The 21,443-nt window shown below is 43.7% G+C and overlaps 1 protein-coding gene across 4 annotated transcripts in view; it reads right to left on the bottom strand.

The window, feature by feature from the left end:
• Nucleotides 1-21,443, bottom strand: part of RASAL2 (RAS protein activator like 2) — a 502,399-nt gene that overhangs the window by 88,970 nt on the left and 391,986 nt on the right. For 2 of the 4 annotated variants that reach the window (XM_033915463.1, XM_033915464.1), the window contains exons 12-13: nucleotides 17,750-17,951; nucleotides 4,115-4,293 (exon numbers count right to left, since the gene is read on the bottom strand). In XM_033915463.1, the coding sequence (XP_033771354.1) occupies nucleotides 4,115-4,293; nucleotides 17,750-17,951 (381 nt within the window). Of the gene's footprint in view, nucleotides 1-4,114; nucleotides 4,315-17,749; nucleotides 17,952-21,443 lie in introns of all 4 variants that reach the window. The other 2 variants (XM_033915461.1, XM_033915462.1) reach the window with 1 other exon arrangement.

A 21,443-nucleotide genomic window follows, 5' to 3' on the forward strand; every position in this document is an offset into this window, starting at 1 on the left:
AACTACTTTGGTAAATCTTGCGTTATGCGTCATTTTCCATATATTTGTTATTTTTCACACCTTGAGTGAAAGCTAGCAGCTTAATGGGCAACTGCAGCTTTATGAGTGCGCTGGTGTCCAATACCCATGCTCAGACAGGAAGCAGGCTAAATTGATATCAGACAGGGCAAGCATCAATTCTCATGTTCCTTTATACTAGAAAGAAGATTATCGAGGTAAGAACCTAATCTTCCCTTCCACTGCAAAAGGAACATGTCTTGACCAGTGGGATACCAAAGCTGTCTCCTGAGTCTAGAGTGAGGCAGCTGTTAGCACTGAGGACCCAAAAGTGGTGCCCATTTGTGCTATCACATCCATTCTGTAACAACACTTTGTAAAAGTAAGGAGCAGGGACCATGTAGCTACCCTAGAAATATCCTCGGATGGAACTGCCCGGGATTCTGTCCATGAAGATAACGCACTTCTGGTGGAATGTGCCTTCAATGAGATTGGCGGCTGTCACAGCCATTGTATGCAGACGAAATAGCACATGGATCCATCTGAAAATAGAAGCCTTAGATGCAGGCTGTCCCAAACTGTCAGGACTGGTGAGCACAAAAAGATAATCTGAAAGACAAGATTCATTCATCACTTTGAGGAGAATTCTCCTCTTGTCTAGTAGCTTTAGGACTTTGTCCTTTTTCTTTACTCCTGCAGCCTAGAACACAGGCTGTTGTACTTCCTAATTGACAGGGAACGACAACATCACCTTTAGCAGAAAAGGCACCATGCATCGAGACACACCCATCTCCATAAATCTGAAGAGTGACTCTCTGCATGACAGAGTCTGAAGTTCTGAGACCCTTCTTGCTGAAGCAATAGCCACCAGTAAAACCATCTTGATGGTCAGATTCATTGTTGACGCCTTTTGTAAGGGCTCATAGTACAATGTTAAAATTCTACATTGGAAATAGTTATCACATGGGAGGATGCAATTGCAACATTCCCTTCAGAAACGTGGTCACATCCAGGTGGCAACCCTGAAAGGGCCTTCTGGAGCCCCCCAATGCTCCATCAGCATCATGGTGATCTCTGATGAGAAGGAAAAAGATGTGAACTGGGTCTTAGAACTGCTCATAAGAGAAATTTGAGGCTTGGAAGTCTGTGTGGTTTCCAAATTTAACTCTCTCAGACATACTGTAATGACTTTCATTAAGTTCACTGATTTAAACAGTCTGCACACCGTTTGGTCCTCTCCTGCCCAGGGCTGCCACAGACTCTTGGTTGGTAGCACCCATTTGCAACCTGGAATTCTCTAAACCTGAGGACTCACTTTATGGGTGCAAAGTAAACGATCCTGACCCCCAGTCATACCCTTCCATGATAGACTAGCACTCTGTAAGGGAAAACCTCCTGAACAGCCACTGGCATATTACCAGGCTGTCCAAATGACCCTTTATATTTCACATAAGCTTCAAATATCAGACTGACAAAATCAGAGTTAAATCCCTGAACTGGATCTTCTAAAGACCTCTGTTAGGGATTCTTCCTGTCTCCTCAAGGAGTCTGCGCATATGCGTTTTGCTGATGACGCCGAGTTGCAGGAAACTCGAATGCTGGATCAAAAATTTCTCCTAGAGCTCCCAAACAGCAATTCCAAGACCTTGAAGGGACCAGAGGGGCCTAAGCCCATCGCTCTCGCCCCCTTCTCATATACGCCATGGCATGTGGCACATGGATGCTCCTCAGCCGGCCATCCAGCTCAAATCTGGCATGATGCAGGGGTAGAAAGGCCTGGGGAGTCCATAAAAATTGATTATGATTAAAATAGAGGTGTTTTGAGGCAGACAGAGGCTTTTGAAATAAAATCAGGAAATCTAAGATGACTGCCACAGCAGTGTTTTGGCACAAAAAGAAATGGCCCAGGAGTACATAAGGTTCAAAAACTCAGGAAAGGTTTTTTTGGAGATAGGGGACCCTATAGGAAGCCCCAGAAACCCTCAAAGTCCAGCTGTTGAACCACCCTGAAGTCTCCCATAGACAGTAATAGACTGTACTCACAGAATTGTGTGGTGCTGTGCCGGGAGCAGATTATACTACAGCTGGACAATGGAGAAGATTTCTGACTCAGACAAGCGTACAAGAACTTAAAATTCACTTGTATCTTTGGGCTGCCTTGTAGACAAGCTCTGAGAGCCTGAAACCCTTGACCCCACCAGCTCCTCACATGTCTTTAAGGGGGGTATGCAGTTAGCACCTGCTACAGCCCTCTGGACCAAAACGGGACCACTCAACCTGCGCTCAAGCACCTGATAAATCAGGGATGAGCTGAGCTCCCAGAGGAATACACCCTGAGCTATCCCAAGTGGTAGTGCAGGTCGGCTAGTTAGGTTCCTGTGGAAGAGTTACCTCCTCCAGCTACTGTCCTCTGAACCAGAGACTGTTATCTTTTCCCAGGCAGAGTTGTCCCAGAGATCCTAGGAACCTATGGAGCACCTTGAAGCCTCGAACTTCAGATTAAAAATCCAAAAACAATAAATCAATTATAGAGCAGAAGAAAAGACACATTCTCAACTCGCTTGCAGAAGGAAAAACTGAGGAGATGGGGCATTGCCCACTGACACAAGGAGACAGAGCAAAACTTGTGGGTAGAGATGAATCACCCCACTGGTCAAGATTCATGTTTGTTTTGCACTGGAAACAGATATATAGAACCAAAACTTTCACCATTATGAACGTCGGATGTTAAATGTTATGGTGTCCAGATTCCATACCTATTGACATATATATTTCTATGTCTATAGATACCCAAGCATGCTGCTATCAATTATTTATTTTGCACCAGTGTAAACAATAACAAATCCCTTTGGTTCTTGTGCTTTTTAAGATGGTCAGATTTAAGAGCAGTATTACAACTCCTTTGCTAAGTGCCTCAATCAGTAGTGGCCACAATATGTGCACAAAGATTTGAAATTTCATCAAAGTACAGAGATAAGTCTCACAATAAACATGAGGGTCTTTTATGTGTATATGTGGTGATCCCCTTCTTATATTCAGAGTATCTGCCTCTGGGAGACAAAGACAAGAAGAAGCAAGGTCTATAATAAGCCCTAGGCCCCACCAGCATGGAAAACATGTCAAGCTCAGTTTTGGAGCAGTGTGGCCCGAAGGGGAAAACGTAGATGGGTATTCAGGAAGCTGAGTGGAAAACATAGGATAAAGGAGGAGGGGATTCAAGTAAGGTTGAGAAAAGATTGATGCAAGTGTTCTTTCTTTCAGTATTTGTATGATCTGTCATCAAAACCGAAAACATAAAACCATATACAGTGGTACCTCGGTTTAAGAGTGCACTGGTTTGCGAGTGTTTTGCAAGACGAGCAAAACATTTGCAAAATCGGTGCCTCGGAAACCGAGCATGGCTCGATTTAGGAGTCCCCCCCCCCGCAATCCGGCACCCCCCCCTGCAATCCGGCACCCCCCCTGCCTCGAACCAGCACCCCCGCAACGATTGGGCACCCCCCCCCGCCACGATCCGACATCCCCCCCCCGCCGCTTCTTACCCTCATCTGGGCACTCTTGAAGATCGGCCTCCTCGTCTGCTGGGCCTTGAGCATCTGAGCATGCTCAAGGCCCAGCAGACGAGGAGGCCGATCTTCAAGAGTGCCCAGATGAGGGTAAGAAGCGGCGGGGGGTGCCCAATTGTGTCGGGGGGATGTCGGATCGTGTCGGGGGGGTGCCCAATTGTGTCGGGGGGGGGGTCGGAACGTGTCAGGGGGTGCCCAATCGTGTCGGGGGGGGTCGGATCGTGTTGGGGGGGGTCGGATCGTGTCAGGGGGGGTGCCGGTTCGAGGCACGGGGGGTGCCGGATTGCAGGGGGGCCACCTGATCGCAGGGGGGGCCTTCGAGGGGAGCAATGCCGGTTCTCGGGGGGGGGGGGGGAACGCGTCAAAGCGAGTTTCCATTATTTCCTATGAGGAAACTCGCTTTGATAAACGAGCATTTTGGATTACGAGCATGCTCCTGGAACGGATTATACTCGTAATCCAAGGTACTACTGTACAAGTTTTCTATTTTTTTAAAAAAAAGCTATCACCATCATAAAAAAAAGATTCAGTAATACTCTGGCTTCACATACCTGTCGGTGGGATCTTCAAATATCTTCTGAAGGCCAGAGGAAAGGCTGCCACTGACATTGGGACTAGAGCCATGTTCAGTGAAGCGTCTCAGTTGCTGCTGTATTGGTGTGGGATTGGTCAGTGACTTGGTGATGTCAGCTAAGATACGAGGAAGGGGTCCAAGTTTTGCAACAGTTGCCTGTAGGAAGGAATTTTCACCCTGATTGGACAATAAGCATGGCAACATCCGCCATTTTGACATGGTTGCCCAAATGGTAAAGGGTGGAAAAAAAGAGGGTGGGTAGGGAATATTTGTGAGCATGTGGCAGAAGCCATAATGCATTGTTATGGAGCAGCATAGCCGGCCATATGATGAATGAAGCAGACCAAACAGGGTGCAGCAGACATTGAGGAAAAAAGGAAACAGAAAAGAAATTAGGATTGAAAAAAAAATGAGTAAAAAAAAAAAAATTAAACATGCTCGACCAAACCAAACTTATGCCATTCCAATTCAACACTGGCATGCAAAGCAAACTAAAACTAATGGAATGAGTGAGGCAAAATAATTATAGACTAAAAGGGAATCCAAAACTACAGAATCAGTTATTTGGACAAAATTTTCAGGAAAAGGAAGAGAAAGTGGCTCATGTAGTAAAAAATACATGCCAACATACAAAGGAAGTTGTTCTTGGAAGAGGTACTGGAGGATATATGGAGACAGTACATTTACATGCCATCTGTCCTATATCAGCACTCCAATAGGTGTTACCTTCTGTATCATCCCTTGGTGCCTTTGAATTTGTGAAAAAGTATTTGGGTCATTCCATGTCAAGTGGTCCAATGCTGAAAATCATCCCCACTCGACCTCTTCCAAATTGACTAAAATTTTGTGTTGATACTCCCCTTCAGCCTCAAATAAAACCATGTCAAATTTTTCTGCTGGATCTCTATTGGTTTGAGACCTAGAGACTGTTGAATGTAGGTCACTCTCAGAGTACTGTGCTCTGCTTAACACAAAATGGCAAATTTGTCCAGCCACTATAGCCCAACAAAGCCTCCAAGAGAATTGAAATTTTGTGGACTAATACAACCCCTGGCACTAACTCCATGTACAAAGTTTGGAATGTAACATTAGTTTACTTCCCCTTTTATGAGCCATGAAAGTAGGCAAAAATGTTATAAAATAACTTCTCATTGCACCTAACCTGTATTTCAGTTCAAGTCATAACTGTATCAGCAGTCATGGCACATTACATGCACATAGATGTACATTAAGAGGCTTTGCAGACAATTGGAAACACAGATATAATTACACAAAGAAATGATATTAGTGCTTTATACAAATTTTGGCTGTTTTTTTGGGTGCAAATATCTCAATCTGTGCATTGTCCAATTTTTTAAAAAATTTTTTATATCACTTGAAAGAGCACCTTTTTTTTTTTTTTGCTACAAAAGCCATTATGTTTCATATTTGACCTGGCCTTATTTTGGCTAGAAGTTAGGTCTCAAATGCATGCATTATTCATATGTATATACATGACGTGTTAAAAAAGGGAATCTTTGGCATCTTATTGTGTAATATGCAAATGAGCTAAAGGTATAAAATTGCATGGTGCAGTTAAACTTGTTGGGCTTACCATGCTAACTCTGGTTACAACATCCTCAGCTTACACATACTCTTGTACATGGCCCTTCAAAATGGACACTAAAACTCATAATCCTTCATTTATTCAACTTGTCAACCTGCAGTCTGGCCAATATGTTGCTTGCATGTATGACAATTATTGGTGGATTGGAAATATCTCTGAAATCTCCTCAGAACACAATGATGCCTAAATTAACTTTTTGCATCCAAAAGGCCCTGCTCAATCCTTTCTTTGGCCCATTAAAAAAGATACTCTGTGGGTTTCAGAGGAACATATTTTTATTGTTCTTGAAGCTCTAATGACAACCTTAACAGGAAGGCAATACAACTATTCACTAACTATGTTGTTCAATAATGACAACAAATTCAAGGCATTGTATTCAGGTCAGCTGCATCATGAGCAGCATTTGAAGTGATTGTGAAGCAAGATTTGTCTTTGAAATTGTTGCTCTTTCCGCACCATACTGTTCTTTGATCACATTGATTTTTTATTCTAATAAAAAATTACAGTTATTAGAAAGCCACAAATTTTTAATTCAAAGTTTCTTTCATTCCAGTGCCTGTCTACATCTCCAACATTAAGGTCCCCCTTTTATCAAGCCAAATTAGGGTTTTTTTTAATCGCCGGCCACTGCAGTAAAAGCTCCAACGCTCACAGAAATTCTATGAGCTTTGGAGCTTTTACCGCAGTAGCCAGCGATAAAAAACCCTAACACGGCTTGATAAAAGGGGGCCTAGATGCAGGTGGAAACTTTGGTGTATTTCAGGCCTATTCTAAGCTATTAGGAATAGTTGGTCAAAAATGTGACGATAAGTTTTGTAGCCAAAAACCTGATCTTTCAATAGAGCAAGAAAGAAAGATTGGAGGATGTACAGTTGTGATAGATGACATTAAATACAAAATTTGCATAAATTTTTTTTCAACAATCTCCTCCCCCCTCCTTTTATGAAGCTGTATTAGACTTTTTTAAATCTCTGGCCATGGCAATATTAGCTCAGACACTCATAGAATTCCTTTGAGTATTGGAGCTAATGCTGCTGTGACAAGTGATAAAAAAGCTTAATATGACTTCGTAAAAGGGGGGGACGGTTAATAAAAATTTATCTCATAAGAGAAAAGTGAAGTGTGCCTAAACATTTATGGGGCAGTAACTGGCCGTAATCTCTTCTAGTTCTTAAAATCTGAGCCCTATTGTAATTTCTGTTCAGGAGCTATGTTGTGTCAAACATTTATCTGTGTATTCCAGGACAAACTTTTTCAGCAACTTTAGTGGTTCCCCAGTGATACGCTAAAGCAGTGTTCTTCAACCTTTTGACACCTATGGACCGGCGAAAATAAAATAATTATTTTGTGGACTGGCAGTTGAAGAACACTGGGCTAAGTCGTGGGCCCTGCCCATCTTCACCCAATCTCTGCCCCCATAACAGTACTAATTGTAACACCATATTTTCCATTCATTTTTCATATATATATATATATATATATATATATATATATATATATATACACACACACACACACACAGTATAATCGTATTAACAACACATAATGGTTAACCACAAAATTAAACTACACAAAGCACACTATGCTTCTCAACATTCATTCCTACCAGAACGCAGATAACCCCATGCAAATACGGGACCAAAAACTAAAAGTACTAATATATACAAACAAACCCTAAGATGCAAGACTCTGCATGCAGTACAACCCTAGAGGAAAAGAAACAAATGCATTTCTTCCTGAACAGACAGCAGATGTAAATCAATCACTAAATTAAAAAATAAAATCATTCCCCCTACCATTGTTGTCTCCCTCCCTTCATGCTATGCCTTGCCTTCTGGCCTGCCCCCTGGTGTTATCTTCGGACTGGCTCCCTCTTCCTCAATGCTGCAGTGCACAAAGCCGTGGGCAGCGGCTCCTCGCGCATCCCGCACCTCATCTAGAAGTCTTCCCTCTGACGTTGTGACATCATAGAGAAGGCTTCCAGTTCAGGCGCAGGACGTGTGTAGGAGCCTCTGCCCACGGCTTTGTGCACTGCAGCACTGAGGAAGAGAGAACTGGCCCAAAGACAACACCACATCGATGACATCGTGGGCCGGCAGCTGAAGAGCACTGTCTGGAGCCCGATTCACATGCTGGCCCTGTGGACTGGCAGGAAATTTCTGTGGACCGGCAGTTGAAGAACACTACGCTAAAGCATGCACCAATGATCTGAGTGGTATATTTGAATTCAGCACAAACGTTGTACTAGAAATATGACTTTTAGCTTGTACAAGCAACTATCCTTTCCACAACCTGAACCAAAAGTTGATTTTTTTTCACTCTCTTCCATGGAATAAAAAAAGTGGCCCCAATAACGAGGCTCCTAACTTTGAAAGACGTGAAATCCTGCTCTAAGATTTTTCAGATATTCATTGTATGTCCTATTGTATGTCCAGTAAAAATTTAATCAACTTCTGAGATGGTCAAGTGGGGAGGCTAGACCACCTGACATGAAATGGCCCATTTTATACTGTTTTAAACTACTCATTTCTTTGTTCAAAAACCATATAGTGCTGTTCTGAGTGCCCATAGTAACCACTCCCGTGTCTGAGGCTTTGTAACTCATTTCAATGATATCATACCCTATTTCCCCCTCTCAGTTTTTTCTTGTGGCAAGCTAAAGAATGCTGATAAATGAATTGGAAAGATGAATGTTAACCAGACAAATATTTTCAGAGGGCAATTTTTAACAGGCACCGTCAATTTGTAGGCTTGCAGGTACTTTATTCATGGTTCCTTTATTTGCCCTGAATTTTGTACTTGCAGGTCTGCAAGTTTATATATATATATATATATATATATATATACACACACACACACACACATACATCGGAACATACACACAAAAACCTCATAACTTTCATTACTAGCTCACTAGGCTAACATTCAATAAGTAAGTATATCAGAAACATTTAAAATAACTTAATATTCATTCTTTAATTACTGTAGCTCAAATAAATCAAAACTTTTGGTCATGTCTGTTAGAGGAACATTTACAGAACTTTCCCAAAAAGCTTATAAGCATATCCAATTGGGGATCATTTTACCATTTAGCTTAGATTAGGAAGGAGAGAACTCTGATTATTACCTTAGGAAGGAACGTAGGGTGTGGGTGGAGAACTACTCTGTTGTGATGGAATTTAGTGTAAATTGGATTATCACTGGGCTTGTAGCTTTCTGACCCTATGAGCTGAAGTAACTACCACCAAAAAGACGACCTTTTAAGTTAAGTTAAGTACTTCAGTGCAGAGGAATTCAGCGGCTCAACAGGAGCTCTCATCAGTTGGGTAAGAACACTGTTGGAGTTTGATTGGGGGCTTGGTCAAAAGCAAACCTCTCATGAAGCGAACAACTAGAGGCTGTTTAGAGAATGATAAACACTAATTGCACTAAGGTGAAACCTTATAGAGTTGATCTTGAGACCAGACTCAAACAGGTGCAGAAGGGTATCAAGCAAATTCTGTGTAGGACAAGATAGAGGATCTAGGGCCTTGCTCTCACATCAGATGGCAAACCTCCTCCATTTAAAAGAATAATAACTCTTAGTGGAATCTTTCCTGGAAGCCAGGAGAACCTTGGAGAGACAGCTTCTGAAAGATGCAAGGAAGCAAATGCTAACCTCTCAACATCCAAGCTGTGAGGGTCAGAGTCTGGAGGTTGGAATGTAGAAGAGACTGCTAGTCATGAGTGATGAGAGTCGGAAAACAATCCAGTCTCCATGGTTCTTTGGATAAAAGTTCCAAAAGAAGAGGGAACCAGATCTGTCTGGGACAATATGGCGAAATCAGAATCATGGTTCCCTGGTTCTGCTTAAATTTCATCAAGTCTTTTATATAAGAGGTATTGGAGGATTCACATACAGAAGACCTGTTGCCCAATCCAGAAGAAAGGCATCTGATGCTAGTCTGTCATGTGATCTGAGCCTGGAGCAATAATGAGAGACTTTGTGATTGAATAGAACAGGGGTGTCAAAGTCCCTCCTAGAGGGCCGGAATCCAGTCGGGTTTTCTGGATTTCCCCAATGAATATGCATTGAAAGCAGTGCATGCAAATAGATCTCATGCAGATTCATTGGGGAAATCCTGAAAACCCGACTGGATTCTGGCCCTCGAGGACCGACTTTGACACCTGTGGAATAGAATATCAAAGTGATACACCAAGAGGGTGCCCCACACTTGAAAGATCTCCCTGAAAATGACTGCACTGAAAAGACCACTCATGTGGTTGCATTACCCTGCTCAGTCTGTTGGCGCAGCTGGTTTTAAGTAAAGCTTGGACAATTTCCTGGAGGAAAAGTCCAGTCTGTTATTGAGAAAGACAGGGGGAAACCACTGCTTGCTCTGGATCGGGAGCATGGCATATTGCTACTCCTTGGGTTTTGGCCAGGTACTAGTGACCTGGATTGGCAACTATGAGAATGGGCTACTGGGCTTGATGGACCATTGGTCTGACCCAGTAAGGCTATTCTTATGTTGGATGTCCCCACCAGGTATGTGGCTCTCAGAAACAACCCATTCTGGATGGACCAATCCTGTTTCTTGATGGCCTTCTGACACAGAGGGTATGATCCTGTTCCCCCTTGCTTGTTGGTATAGTATCTGGTTGCTGAAGTTGCACAATTTGACTAGCTAATCTCTGAAAGAAATTGCCCGAAGCTTCAGGAAGTTGATGTGATAATCTTTCTCCTGGGCTGACAAGGAAAACAAATCTTTCCTTATCACTTTTGAAGATATCTCATTATATTTACCCAACTTTAAATCTTAAGCCACAATGCCAGACAGTCTCTTACTGTGTTTAGCTTCTTGCAGAATCTTCAGGGGTGCTTCCCGTGGGATCTCGATTGTGCTCCACAGGATGTAATGCACTCAATTTGTCATTTGATCGAGCACATTTTTAAATATTTCTATTCTGAACTGGTGGATATTTGGAAGTGAAGTGATCATTTGTATAACTTGTGTCGCTCTTGTGCTGAGAGTTGGGTGGGGACTGGTACCTTTGTCCAGCACTAATTGTGACTCATCATTTCAGGGTACTTCCTTGAAGAAGCTATAGGGCAGCGATGGCGAACCTATGGCACGCGTGCCAGCTGTGGCACGCGAAGGCCTTGAGCTGGCACGCGGGAAGGTCCGCAATAGAGAGCTGCACGGGAACGGGGCTGGATGTACTAAGTCGCGCGGCTTTTCTCCCTACCAGCTCTGCTTGCAGAACGGAGCCGAACGGAAGTCTTCCCGACGTCAGCGCTGACGTCGGAGGTAGGGAGGGCTGACGTCGGGAAGACTTCCGTTCGGCTCTGTACTGCAGGCAGGGTAGGTAAGGAGGAGTAGCCTCGCGGCTACCAAGGGAGGGGGGCGGTCCGCCCCGCCCCGTGTGCAGCACAGCCGGCCAGGTCCCCTTACTTTTGTGGCGCTAACCCGACCGACAGGGCCGCCATCAGGGCAGGCGGGCGCAACGCCCAGCAAATTTAGATGCCCGCCCGACTGTCATCTGCTGAATTCTGCTGCCGCCACTGCTTAATGCGCAGCCTGAAGAGCCGCCGAAAAACCCGCCGGACTTTAAACAAAAAAACCCCCCAGCAAGCGACTCGAACCCGGCTTCCCTCCGAAACCGGAAGTTACGTCGGGGGGGGGGGGGAGGTTAGAGAAGAGAAGCCGGCACAGACCATTAGAGCCCCGGAGCATGCGGGAGATAGGCCAGCCACGGAGGGAAGCTTACTTGCTCTTGCTTACTTCGGGCTTTTCTCGCTGCCGGGTCCTGCCTACTTTCTGTTTCCGTGAAGGCAGGACCCGGCAACGAGAAAGGCCCGAAGTAAGCAAGAGCAGCAAGTTGTAAACTTCCCTCTGTCGCTGCCCTTTGGGAGATAGGTCAGCGACCAAGGGAAACTTGCAACTTGCCTTTGTCTGTAGCGAATCTGCCAGGTGTGTGAGACGGGGGGGGGGGGGGAATGGGAGGAGTAATGTTGCTGCACCCAATTAGGGGGAGGGGGAAGATAAATGCTGCTTCTGCTGTGCCCAATTGGGGGGGGGAGAGAAATGCTGATGATACTGCTGTACTCAGTGGGGGAAGGGGGAAGAGAAATACTGCTGTACCCAATTAGGGAGAGAGAGGGAAGGAAGATCAGGAAAAGGAGGAAAGAGATGCAAAGACCATGGGACGGAGGGAAAGGAGATACCATACCATGGAGTGGAAGAGAGAGATGTCAGGGCATATGGGGGGGGGAGGAAGCAGGGCCAGATTAAAGGATAGGCCCTTTAGGCACAGGCCTAGGCCCGAAATAGTCAGGGGGGCCTGCCAGTGCTGTGCTTTGGGGCCTCACCCTTGCTGGATTCGCTGGCAGCAGCAGCAGCCTCATCATCCCGGGCGAATCCCAACCCGATCCAACCCTCCTATCTCTCCCTCCTTCCCTCATCAGTGTCATGCCAGAGGGAATCACGGCAGGAGAAAGTCCTGAAGCAGCCTGTTTAGAGTCTCGTGATGGGAGGGAGGGAGAGTTAGGAGGGTCGTGGGGGGGAGAGTAGAAGTCTGCCCCGGGTGTTCGACCTGGCGTCATGAACTTCTTCGGCTAGCATCAGCATTTACAATTCACTGCTGTTGCCAGCTTCAGGCCTTCCTCTCCGCCGGGTCCTGCCTACTTCTGTTTCCATGAAGGCAGGACCCGACAGAGAAGAAGGCCCGAAGCTGGCAACAGCAGCAAATTGTGAATGCTGCTGCCTGAAGAAGTTCATGACGCCAAGTCATGGGTGACAGAAGGAGGAAAGGGAGCAGAGGGGGAGAGACTTGCTGCACCCAACTGGAGGGAGAAAGAAGATGAGGGAGGGAATGGAATGAGATGCCAGGGATTGGAGGGAAGGGAGGGAGGAAGAGATGCCAGGGCATGGAGGGAAGGAGGAAAGTATGCCAGACCAAGAGAAAAGGAAGGAGGAGAAGACAAAGCATGGAGGGGGAGGGAGAGATGGAAGAAAAGGAAAGGAGTGAGATGCTAGAGAATCAGGGAAGGGAAGATACCAGACTATGGGGTGCGAAGGAAAGAAAGGAGAAGAGAGAGATGCCAGAGCATAGGGGACGGGATGGTGACAGAGAGAGTAAAATGGAGAGGTGGCAGAGCTGAAATCAATCATGTACAAAGGAGAAGAGAAGGGGCACAGGATAGACAGTTTATTGAAGGAGCATAAAAAGAGGGAAGATGCCATATGGAACGGGGAGAGGGCAGACAGTGGATGGAAGGGGCTGATGCTGTATGGAAGACAGAGCGGACAGAAGCTGGCTAGAAAGAAGAGTGAAGACAAGATGATTAAAGCAAAAATGACAAAAGGTAGAAAAAATTGTTTTGTTGCTTTACGTAGAATCAAGTAGTATTGTATCTATTGATTAAAGTTTATAAATAGGAAATAGAAATAAGGCAGTTTTTTGGGGACTAAACCCCTTTCCTCAGGTCAGGACAGGATACCATAACAGCAGGGGTGCTCAAATGGTCGAGTGCGATCGACCAGTAGATAGCAAAGGCAATGTGAGTCGATCGCGTTGCCTTGGCAATCTTTTTCTTCCTGCCTCCCTGAGCCAGGCCAGGCGCGTAGAAGCGCCGGACTCACAAGACTTCACTTCCGACGTCAATTCTGACGTTAGAGAGGAAGTTCTGGGCCAGCCAATCGCTGCCTGGCTGGCTTGGAACTTCCTCTCCGTCGTTAGAATTGACATCAGAGGTGAAGTCTTGTGAGTCCGGCGCTTGTACATTCCTGGCCTGGCTCATGGAAGCAGGGAGAAATCGGCATGGTGGCTTAGGGGGTAGGGAAAGAATCGGGGAAGTGGAGAAATTGGCGCGATGGCTTGGGGGGGCGGGGGGAGAGAGAAAGAAAGAGACAGAAAGAAAAGGGGAGGGGCAGAAAGAAAAAATATTGGATTTATAGTCAGAAGAAGGAAGTGCAAACAGAGACTCATGAAATCACCAGACAAAAAGATAGGAAAAATGATTTTATTTTCAGTTTAGTGATCAAAATGTGTCTGTTTAGAGAATTTATATCTGCAATAGCGGTTTTTAGCGCAGGGAGCCTATGAGCATCGAGAGCAGCACAGGGCATTCAGTGCATCTCCCTGCTCTAAAAACTGCTATTGCGATTTAGTAAAAAGGGAGGGGGTATATTTGTCTATTTTTGTATAATTGTTCCTGAAGTGACATTGCATAGAATCGTCTGACTTGACCTCTTTGAAAACCCACGGAATATAAATGATAATTAACATTTTCTCTGCATACAGTGTGCTTTGTGGGTTTTTTTTTTAAATTTTATTGTTGGTAGATCATTTTGACTTGGTCAGTTTAAAAGTAGCTCGCAAGCCCAAAAAGTGTGGGCACCCCTGCTGTAGAAGCAAGGGCAAAGTGGAAATGTCCAATCAAGATGGTGCACAAAAACAGTGTCTTTCAACTCATCTGATAAATCCAATGGTCTTTATTAATCCAAAACAAAATCGTACATCCAAAGCAACTCAATGACTCGACATGATCACGTTTCGGCCATCCGGCCTGCATCAGGAGTCTTAGAAGTCTTTGGGTAGCAAGTAGTCTTTAAATGGCAAATGGTCAAAAGTGAAACAATCATACCATTGCTCCAAGTCTGTAAATGCTGCAAAACCACACAACCTCATGTTCTTTACAGATTTTACTAACCACTTTAATGTACTAAACAAAAAATTACAAGGCATGGGAAAAACAGCAGAAAGCATGTTTAGTGACATCAAAGCTTTTGAGAGAAAATTGCATGTTTTTGAAAAAGACCTTGAGAGTGGACAGCTAAAATATTTTCCCAACCTAAAAATACATTTGGATAATTCTACAACATTTGTGGACAGTCATAAAAAACACCAGGAAATCCACAAAGCATATTCCACCATTGTAGCCGAAGCAAAGGAGAATTTTAGTAAAAGATTTTCTCAGTTTCGTAAGATGGAGATAACCCTTTCATTTATAACTTCCCCAGAAAAGTCCACATTTGAAGATCTTGATCTTTCCTGCTTACAGTGGTTGGATATTCAAAATTTGGAAATGGAGCTACTGGAATTTCAAGAAAGCTCTATCTGGAAAAGTAAATTCAATGACCTGCGTGCGGCTCTTGAACGTATTGAGTGTGAAAGGGTGACAAATGAAATCACTGCTAGCAGTTCTGAAAATGAAATCCTAAAAGCGTGGAATTCTCTGGCAGACAATTTTAAGTCCATGAAAGCACTTGGGATTGCTCTTCTTACTTTGTTTGGGTCATCCAATGCTTGTGAGCAGCTGTTTTCGGCTTTGAATCATATAAAATCTGATGCTAGAAACAGATTAACGGATGACATGAGTGCTGCATGTGTTGCTCTGAAATTAACGCACTATGAGCCAAGGATTGACAAGTTATCAGCATGCATGCAACAACAAAAATCACATTAATTTTTTTCAGAGCATGCCCAATGCATATGTTTACATGAAGCAGTGTTTGCAGTTAAGACACTTTCTAAGTTATTTAAATATTATTTAAAGATGTTATTTAAAAAAGGGACTTTACATGGCCCTGTTGTATTCCAATCTGGAATTTCCAATAAAAACGGTTGGTTTAATTGAAAGCTCTTTTGTTTTCTTTACATCTTATTATTAGAAATGTAATGATTTAACTATTTTCTAATTTGATTGTAAATTTTACAAATAAACATGTATAGACTCTTTGGGAATACACACCGAGTCTTGACACAGTTAACAGTTTTAAGAAGTTTATCTTTTTTTTTACTCAGGATACATTTGACATGTTATGTGAATAATACATTTAAAATATATTGTGTAACTGAATCAAATTCTTCCTAAATTCATTAAATTGAATGAAATAATTAAAACATTATAAATTGCCAATAAATTGAAATGGAAACCAAAGGATTGTGAATCAAATTAATTCTCTGACAATACAAAGATTCCAACCTTTAAAAATGATGTTACATAGTTCAGGCAACTTTATAAAGAGTTTTTAGATACTAAAATCTTGTTATTAAGGTTTAATTGACGTGCTGGCACTTTGAGGAAATTCTTTGGTCTTGTGCGGCAGTTTGGGCACTCGGGCTCAAAAAGGTTAGCCATCACTGCTATAGGGTGAAATATGTCAGTGATACCGGTCCCCACCCAACGCTGAGCACAAGAGCGACACAGATAAGTTGTGTAGGTGATATTTGCTTCACTTTGAAATATTCACTAGATGAGAATGGAAACTGAAGAACCATGGGGTGGAAGGAGACGTACATAGATGGATCAAAAATTGGTTGGCGGGTAGAAAGCAAAGGGTAGGAGTGAAGGGCCACTATTCAGACTGGAAGAGGGTCACGAGTGGTGTTCCGCAGGGGTCGGTACTCGGATCGCTGCTGTTCAATGTATTTATAAATGATCTAGAAACAGGGCCGAAGTGCGAAGTAATAAAATTTGCAGACGACACCAAACTATTTAGTGGAGTTAGGACTAAAGAGGACTGCGAAGATTTACAAAGGGACCTGAACAAACTAGGAGAGTGGGCGACGAAATGGCAGATGAAGTTTAATGTAGAGAAATGTGAAGTCTTGCATGTAGGAAACAGAAACCCGAAGTACAGCTATACGATGGGAGGGCTGGTAATGGGTGAAAGTACCCAAGAAAAGGTCTTGGGGGTAATAGTGGAGAACACATTGAAGCCGTCGGCACAGTGCACAGCGGCCTTTAAGAAGGCGAATAGAATGCTGGGTACTATCAAGAAAGGTATTACAACCAGAACAAAAGAAGTTATCCTGCCGTTGTATCGGGCGATGATGCGCCCACATCTATAGTACTGCGTCTAATATTGGTCGCCTTAAGAAGGATATGGCGATACTCGAGAAGGTTCAGAAAAGAGCAACACGATTGGTAAAAGGTATTGAAAACCTTTCATATGCTGAAAGATTAGAGAAACTGGGGCTCTTTTCCCTGGAAAAGAGGAGACTTAGAGGGGACATGATAGAGACTTACAAGATCATGAAGGGCATGGAGAATGTGGAGATGGACAGATTCTTCAAACGTTCGAAAGCTACAAGAACGAGAGGGCATTCGGAAAAATTAAGAGGGGACAGATTCAGAACCAATGCTAGGAAGTACTTCTTCACCCAAAGGGTGGTGGACACCTGGAATGCGCTTCCAGATGTTGTTATAGGACAGAGTACGGTTTTGGGGTTCAAGAAGGGATTAGATAATTTCCTGAAGGAAAAGGGGACAGAAGGGTAAAGATAGAGGATTACTATACAGGTCCTGGACCTGATGGGCCACCGCGTGAATGGACTGCTGGGCATGATGGACCTCTGGTCTGACCCAGCAGAGGCACTGCTTATGTTCTTATGACCTTTGAGTATGAAGCCCATCTAAATGAGCTCCTCATCCCAGGTTGGAAGCATTTATCATCAGCACATTGTGATGCTGAAGAATTTAAAATGAAAGTCCTATGGTCAAATTTGATCGAATTGTCCACCACAGCAGGGACTGTGGAAGGTCTGGTGTTATTTGGATGACATCCGCTAGGTTCTTGAAGGTCTGTGACCACTGGGAACCTAGGGTCCATTAGGCTGTTCTCATTTGTAGTCATGCCAATAGAATGCTAACCTCAATGTCAATGTAGGAGCAGACTCCAATGCCCTTACTAACATTGATGATTCAGCTCTGGCTCCAAAAATCTTTTGTTTTTGAGTCTCTCTGGATTTTTGTGTTCTTCTTGGAGCTCCCGGCAATCTGGAACTCTCTAAAGGCTTTCAGAGATCAGCTAGTCAACAAAATTGTGCAAATTCAGCAACCAGGTTGGATGAAACTGCTAGATTCATTTGCCAATGTAGTACTAGATTTTGAATGCATATAAGGTAATTTTGCTTCTCAAAACAGAACAGCCTTTATCCCCATAATCCTCAATGTTCTCTGCTGCTTCAGTAACATCAGGATTCTAAGACTGAACTCCAAATGTCCATTACACTTACCTTATCCAGTTGTGATACCACTTCCCATAAGAGGCAGTGCAGTACAGAGAGCTCTCGGCCTAGATCTATATAGCCCTCAAATCCTGGTGTGTTAGAAATAGTATCTGGGTTGGAAATCTCCAGCAAAAAGCGTTTCATTCCTCCCCACTCATGCTCCAAGAAGTCATTCATGAAGGCCATATACTCCTCTTTATTACCGAATCTGAGAAAGAGTGAAAGGAAGGATAAATGGACAAAAATAACACAGAACAAAGGAGGAATGAAGGGAGGCAAATAAAAAGAACAGAAAAAAAGCACAAGGACAAGAATGGAATAACGAAACAATCAGCATCATGGAAAAATCATTTCCAAAGGGCAAATAAACAGTCTAAAGTTAGGACTTATAAAAATTATTTAGATTTTAGATCTGACAACTCATTTTTCTAATTCAGGTCTCTAGGTGAATTACATATGTATCATTGGCATTTCCCTACTTAAGGAGGCAATTTTAGAATGCTTAGGTATCCTTTACACACACACACACACACATACATATATATATATATATATATATATATATATATATATATATATATACATATACATACATACATATATACATATCTCAGACTATGGTGCTTTATTTTAAAAGTGCTATTTGGATTTTAGATGTGTATAACACCTAAATCCTGATTTTACAAAACTGGGATATACACATCTAAAAAATATAAAATGTGCATAAGGCAAGAGGGCCTGGTCTGGGTGTGTTTTGAGCTGGAATAGGGCAGATCTAAAAAACATAACATGCTATTTTGTACATATCAATTTCCCAAAAGTATTCCTAGCAACTCCTTAATCCCCCAGTGGTTGATGTACTCCACCCACCTACCGCCAAAGTAAAACTAGAATTGGTAAAGGGGTCTGTGATAGCTTAAAAAAAACCAAAAACATTTTTGTTTCTAAAATGGGTGAGAAATGTTTATGCTGGTGATTTGTAACAATTATTTACATGCTCATTTTGACCCAATGATAGACATTTATGATTCTAAAATGGATCCTCCTGCTACATAAACATCCATTTCTCTGTGTATTCTAGAACAAGCTTTAAATTGGCAGATCCTGTTCTTGAACTTGACATGTCCTCCTTACCTGGATGTCTAAATTCCAGTTTGTACATATTTTCTTAAATTCCTCCTCCATCATTAAGATATTTAAAGGTGTGTTCTGGGCACAATATGGGTAGCCGTTAACAAGTATAGAAAAATTAGGTTCTCTTGTACCTTGCTAATCATCTTTCTGGTAGAAGGGTACATCAGTCTTGAACAGTGAGTTAGTTTACTCTCTAACTGCAAGTTGTGTAGAAGACGTCGTGTACATTTTTTGGCTTCGCCTCCTTCCTCAGTGAGCTGTGCTGTAGCTCCCCAATTTGTCTTAAAGCAGTTGTAAACCATTGTTAGAGGAAAACATAAGGAGGGGTATGGGGAGCCTCCCCTACAAGTCACTTCTGTTCTGAATGTCAGCTTTGAAATGCCAAAGCTAAAGCCACAAAAAGGCAGTATACAAGTCTCCATTCCCTTCTGCTCTGCAACAATTATTATTAAACAAAGTCTATAAAAATGACTTAGGTGGAACAAACAAGTCACCTATCTACTGCAACCAGCACTACCACCTGTGGAACTATCATACTCTCACTTGCCTCTTAATACTAGTGAGGTCTCTTTACTCTTCAGATGTCTGGCAGGAGGAGTTGCCATACCCGTCTGAAACAGTAAGCAGGTAAAATCGATATGTTCTGTTAATCAGGTTTTCTACTCCATCTCTACCTATTCAGTTCAAGTTTGGATTGCATGACAAGAGGTTGGGTCAGTTACCCAGGAAGTTACAATGGACAGTTTGACACGAACATTCAATATAGTTGCTAGTACAAGTAGATCAGTACAGTTATTAATACAGTTAGGTTATAGTTACAAATAGTTGGTCATATTTGACTCATCGTTATGTCCCAGGTGTTGCATTGGACAGCTTAGAAACGGGCTTTTACAATTACCATTTCAGTTACTTCTTGGATGGCTCTCTGTCTTGGTATAGAAATGCTTTAAAAAGTTTTCTGAACCTGAGATAGTGGTCACAAGATCGTAGTGTAAGTAGTAGTTAGTTCCAGCATTTTGTTAATTAATATTGGATGGATAAGTTAATTTGCCTGGTAGACTTTATATTGTTACATGCTGGGAATTTTAATTGGAAAAGATTTCTGGTTGAATATATGTTGGAGGCACCCTGGAGAAGGGTGGCCAACTCTGTTAGTTGGGGGCATTCCCTGTCAGAATCTTAAAGGCAGTACATAAGAACATAAGAATAGCCTTACTGGGTCAGACCAATGGTCCATCAAGCCCAGTGGCCTGTTCTCACAGTGGCCAATCCAGGTCCCTAGTACCTCGTCAAAACCCAAGGAGTAGCAACATTCCATGCTACCGATCCAGAAAAGCAGTGGCTTCCCCCATGTCTTTCTCAATAACATACTATAGATTTTTCCTCCAGTAGCTTGTCCAAAACTTTCTTAAAAGCAGCTATGCCCATGAAGAAGTCGCACTTCTAGTGGAATGTGCCCTCAAAGAGATCAGCGACTTACCACAGCCAATATATGCATATGAAATTGCCTTGCGAATCCATCTGGAAACAGAAGCTTTTAAAGCTGGCCTTCCCAGTCAACTAGGACCGGTGAACACAAAAAGATGATTTGAGAGATGAAAATCATTTGTCACCTCAAGATAACGGAGAAGAACTCTCCTAAACATCCTGTAACCTCAACACTTTGGCCCTGATTCTCCAAAAGTGCGTCCCGATTTTAGGCAGCTGCAGGCGTCCTACAGCTGTCTAATCAGCCAATCGGGATGCATGTTTAAAAAAAAAAAATGCTCCCCAGGCAGGCCGCCTATATTGAAGGCGAGGCCCGCAAGACACCTAGGCTCTGATTCTGTATAGGACGCCCGGGAGAGGCGTCCTATTCAGAATCGGCCTAAACTAAACCCCGATTCTGTAAACCGGCGTCCATGTTACAGACGCGGGTTAGAGAATGGGGTTAGATTAGACACGGCCCGCTACACTTATCGCGGCAAGGGATCTCTCTGCCGCGATAAGTATAGCGGGCCGTGACCTGTCCGATCGCTGGCAGGAAGGGTGCCCAATCCCTCCTGCCCGAAGACGCACCCTCCCGACACTACCGACCCCCCCCCCCCCCGACATTACCAATCTACCCCCCCCCCCCGACAATATCGATCGTGGGCAGGAGGGAGCCCAATCCCTCCTGCCCTTAGACGCACCCCCCCCGGCGCTAACAACCCCCAAACCTCCACTCCACCAAACCTGTTCTTACGGTGAGATGGGTCTTGCACGTCCAGCCGGCAGGCAAGCCTGGTCGAAATGAGGTGGGCCTGCCCCTTCCCGGCCCATCCCGCCGAAGCCTAAGGCCTGATTGGCCCAGGCATAGCGGATCCGCCCATCCCCACTAAGTCTAAGGTCTGATTGGCCAATCAGGCCTTAGATTAAGTGGGGATGGGCGGACCTGCTATGCCTAAGGCCTGATTGGTCCAGGCTTCTAGAGCCTGGGCCAATCAGGCCTTAGGCTTCGGCGGGATGGGCCGGGAAGGGGCGGGCCTGCCTCATTTCGACCAGGCTTGCCTGCCGGCTGGATGTGCAAAACCCATCTCGCCGTAAG

Source organism: Geotrypetes seraphini, chromosome 12 (assembly GCF_902459505.1).
Source record: "Geotrypetes seraphini chromosome 12, aGeoSer1.1, whole genome shotgun sequence".
Lineage (NCBI taxonomy): Eukaryota > Metazoa > Chordata > Amphibia > Gymnophiona > Dermophiidae > Geotrypetes > Geotrypetes seraphini.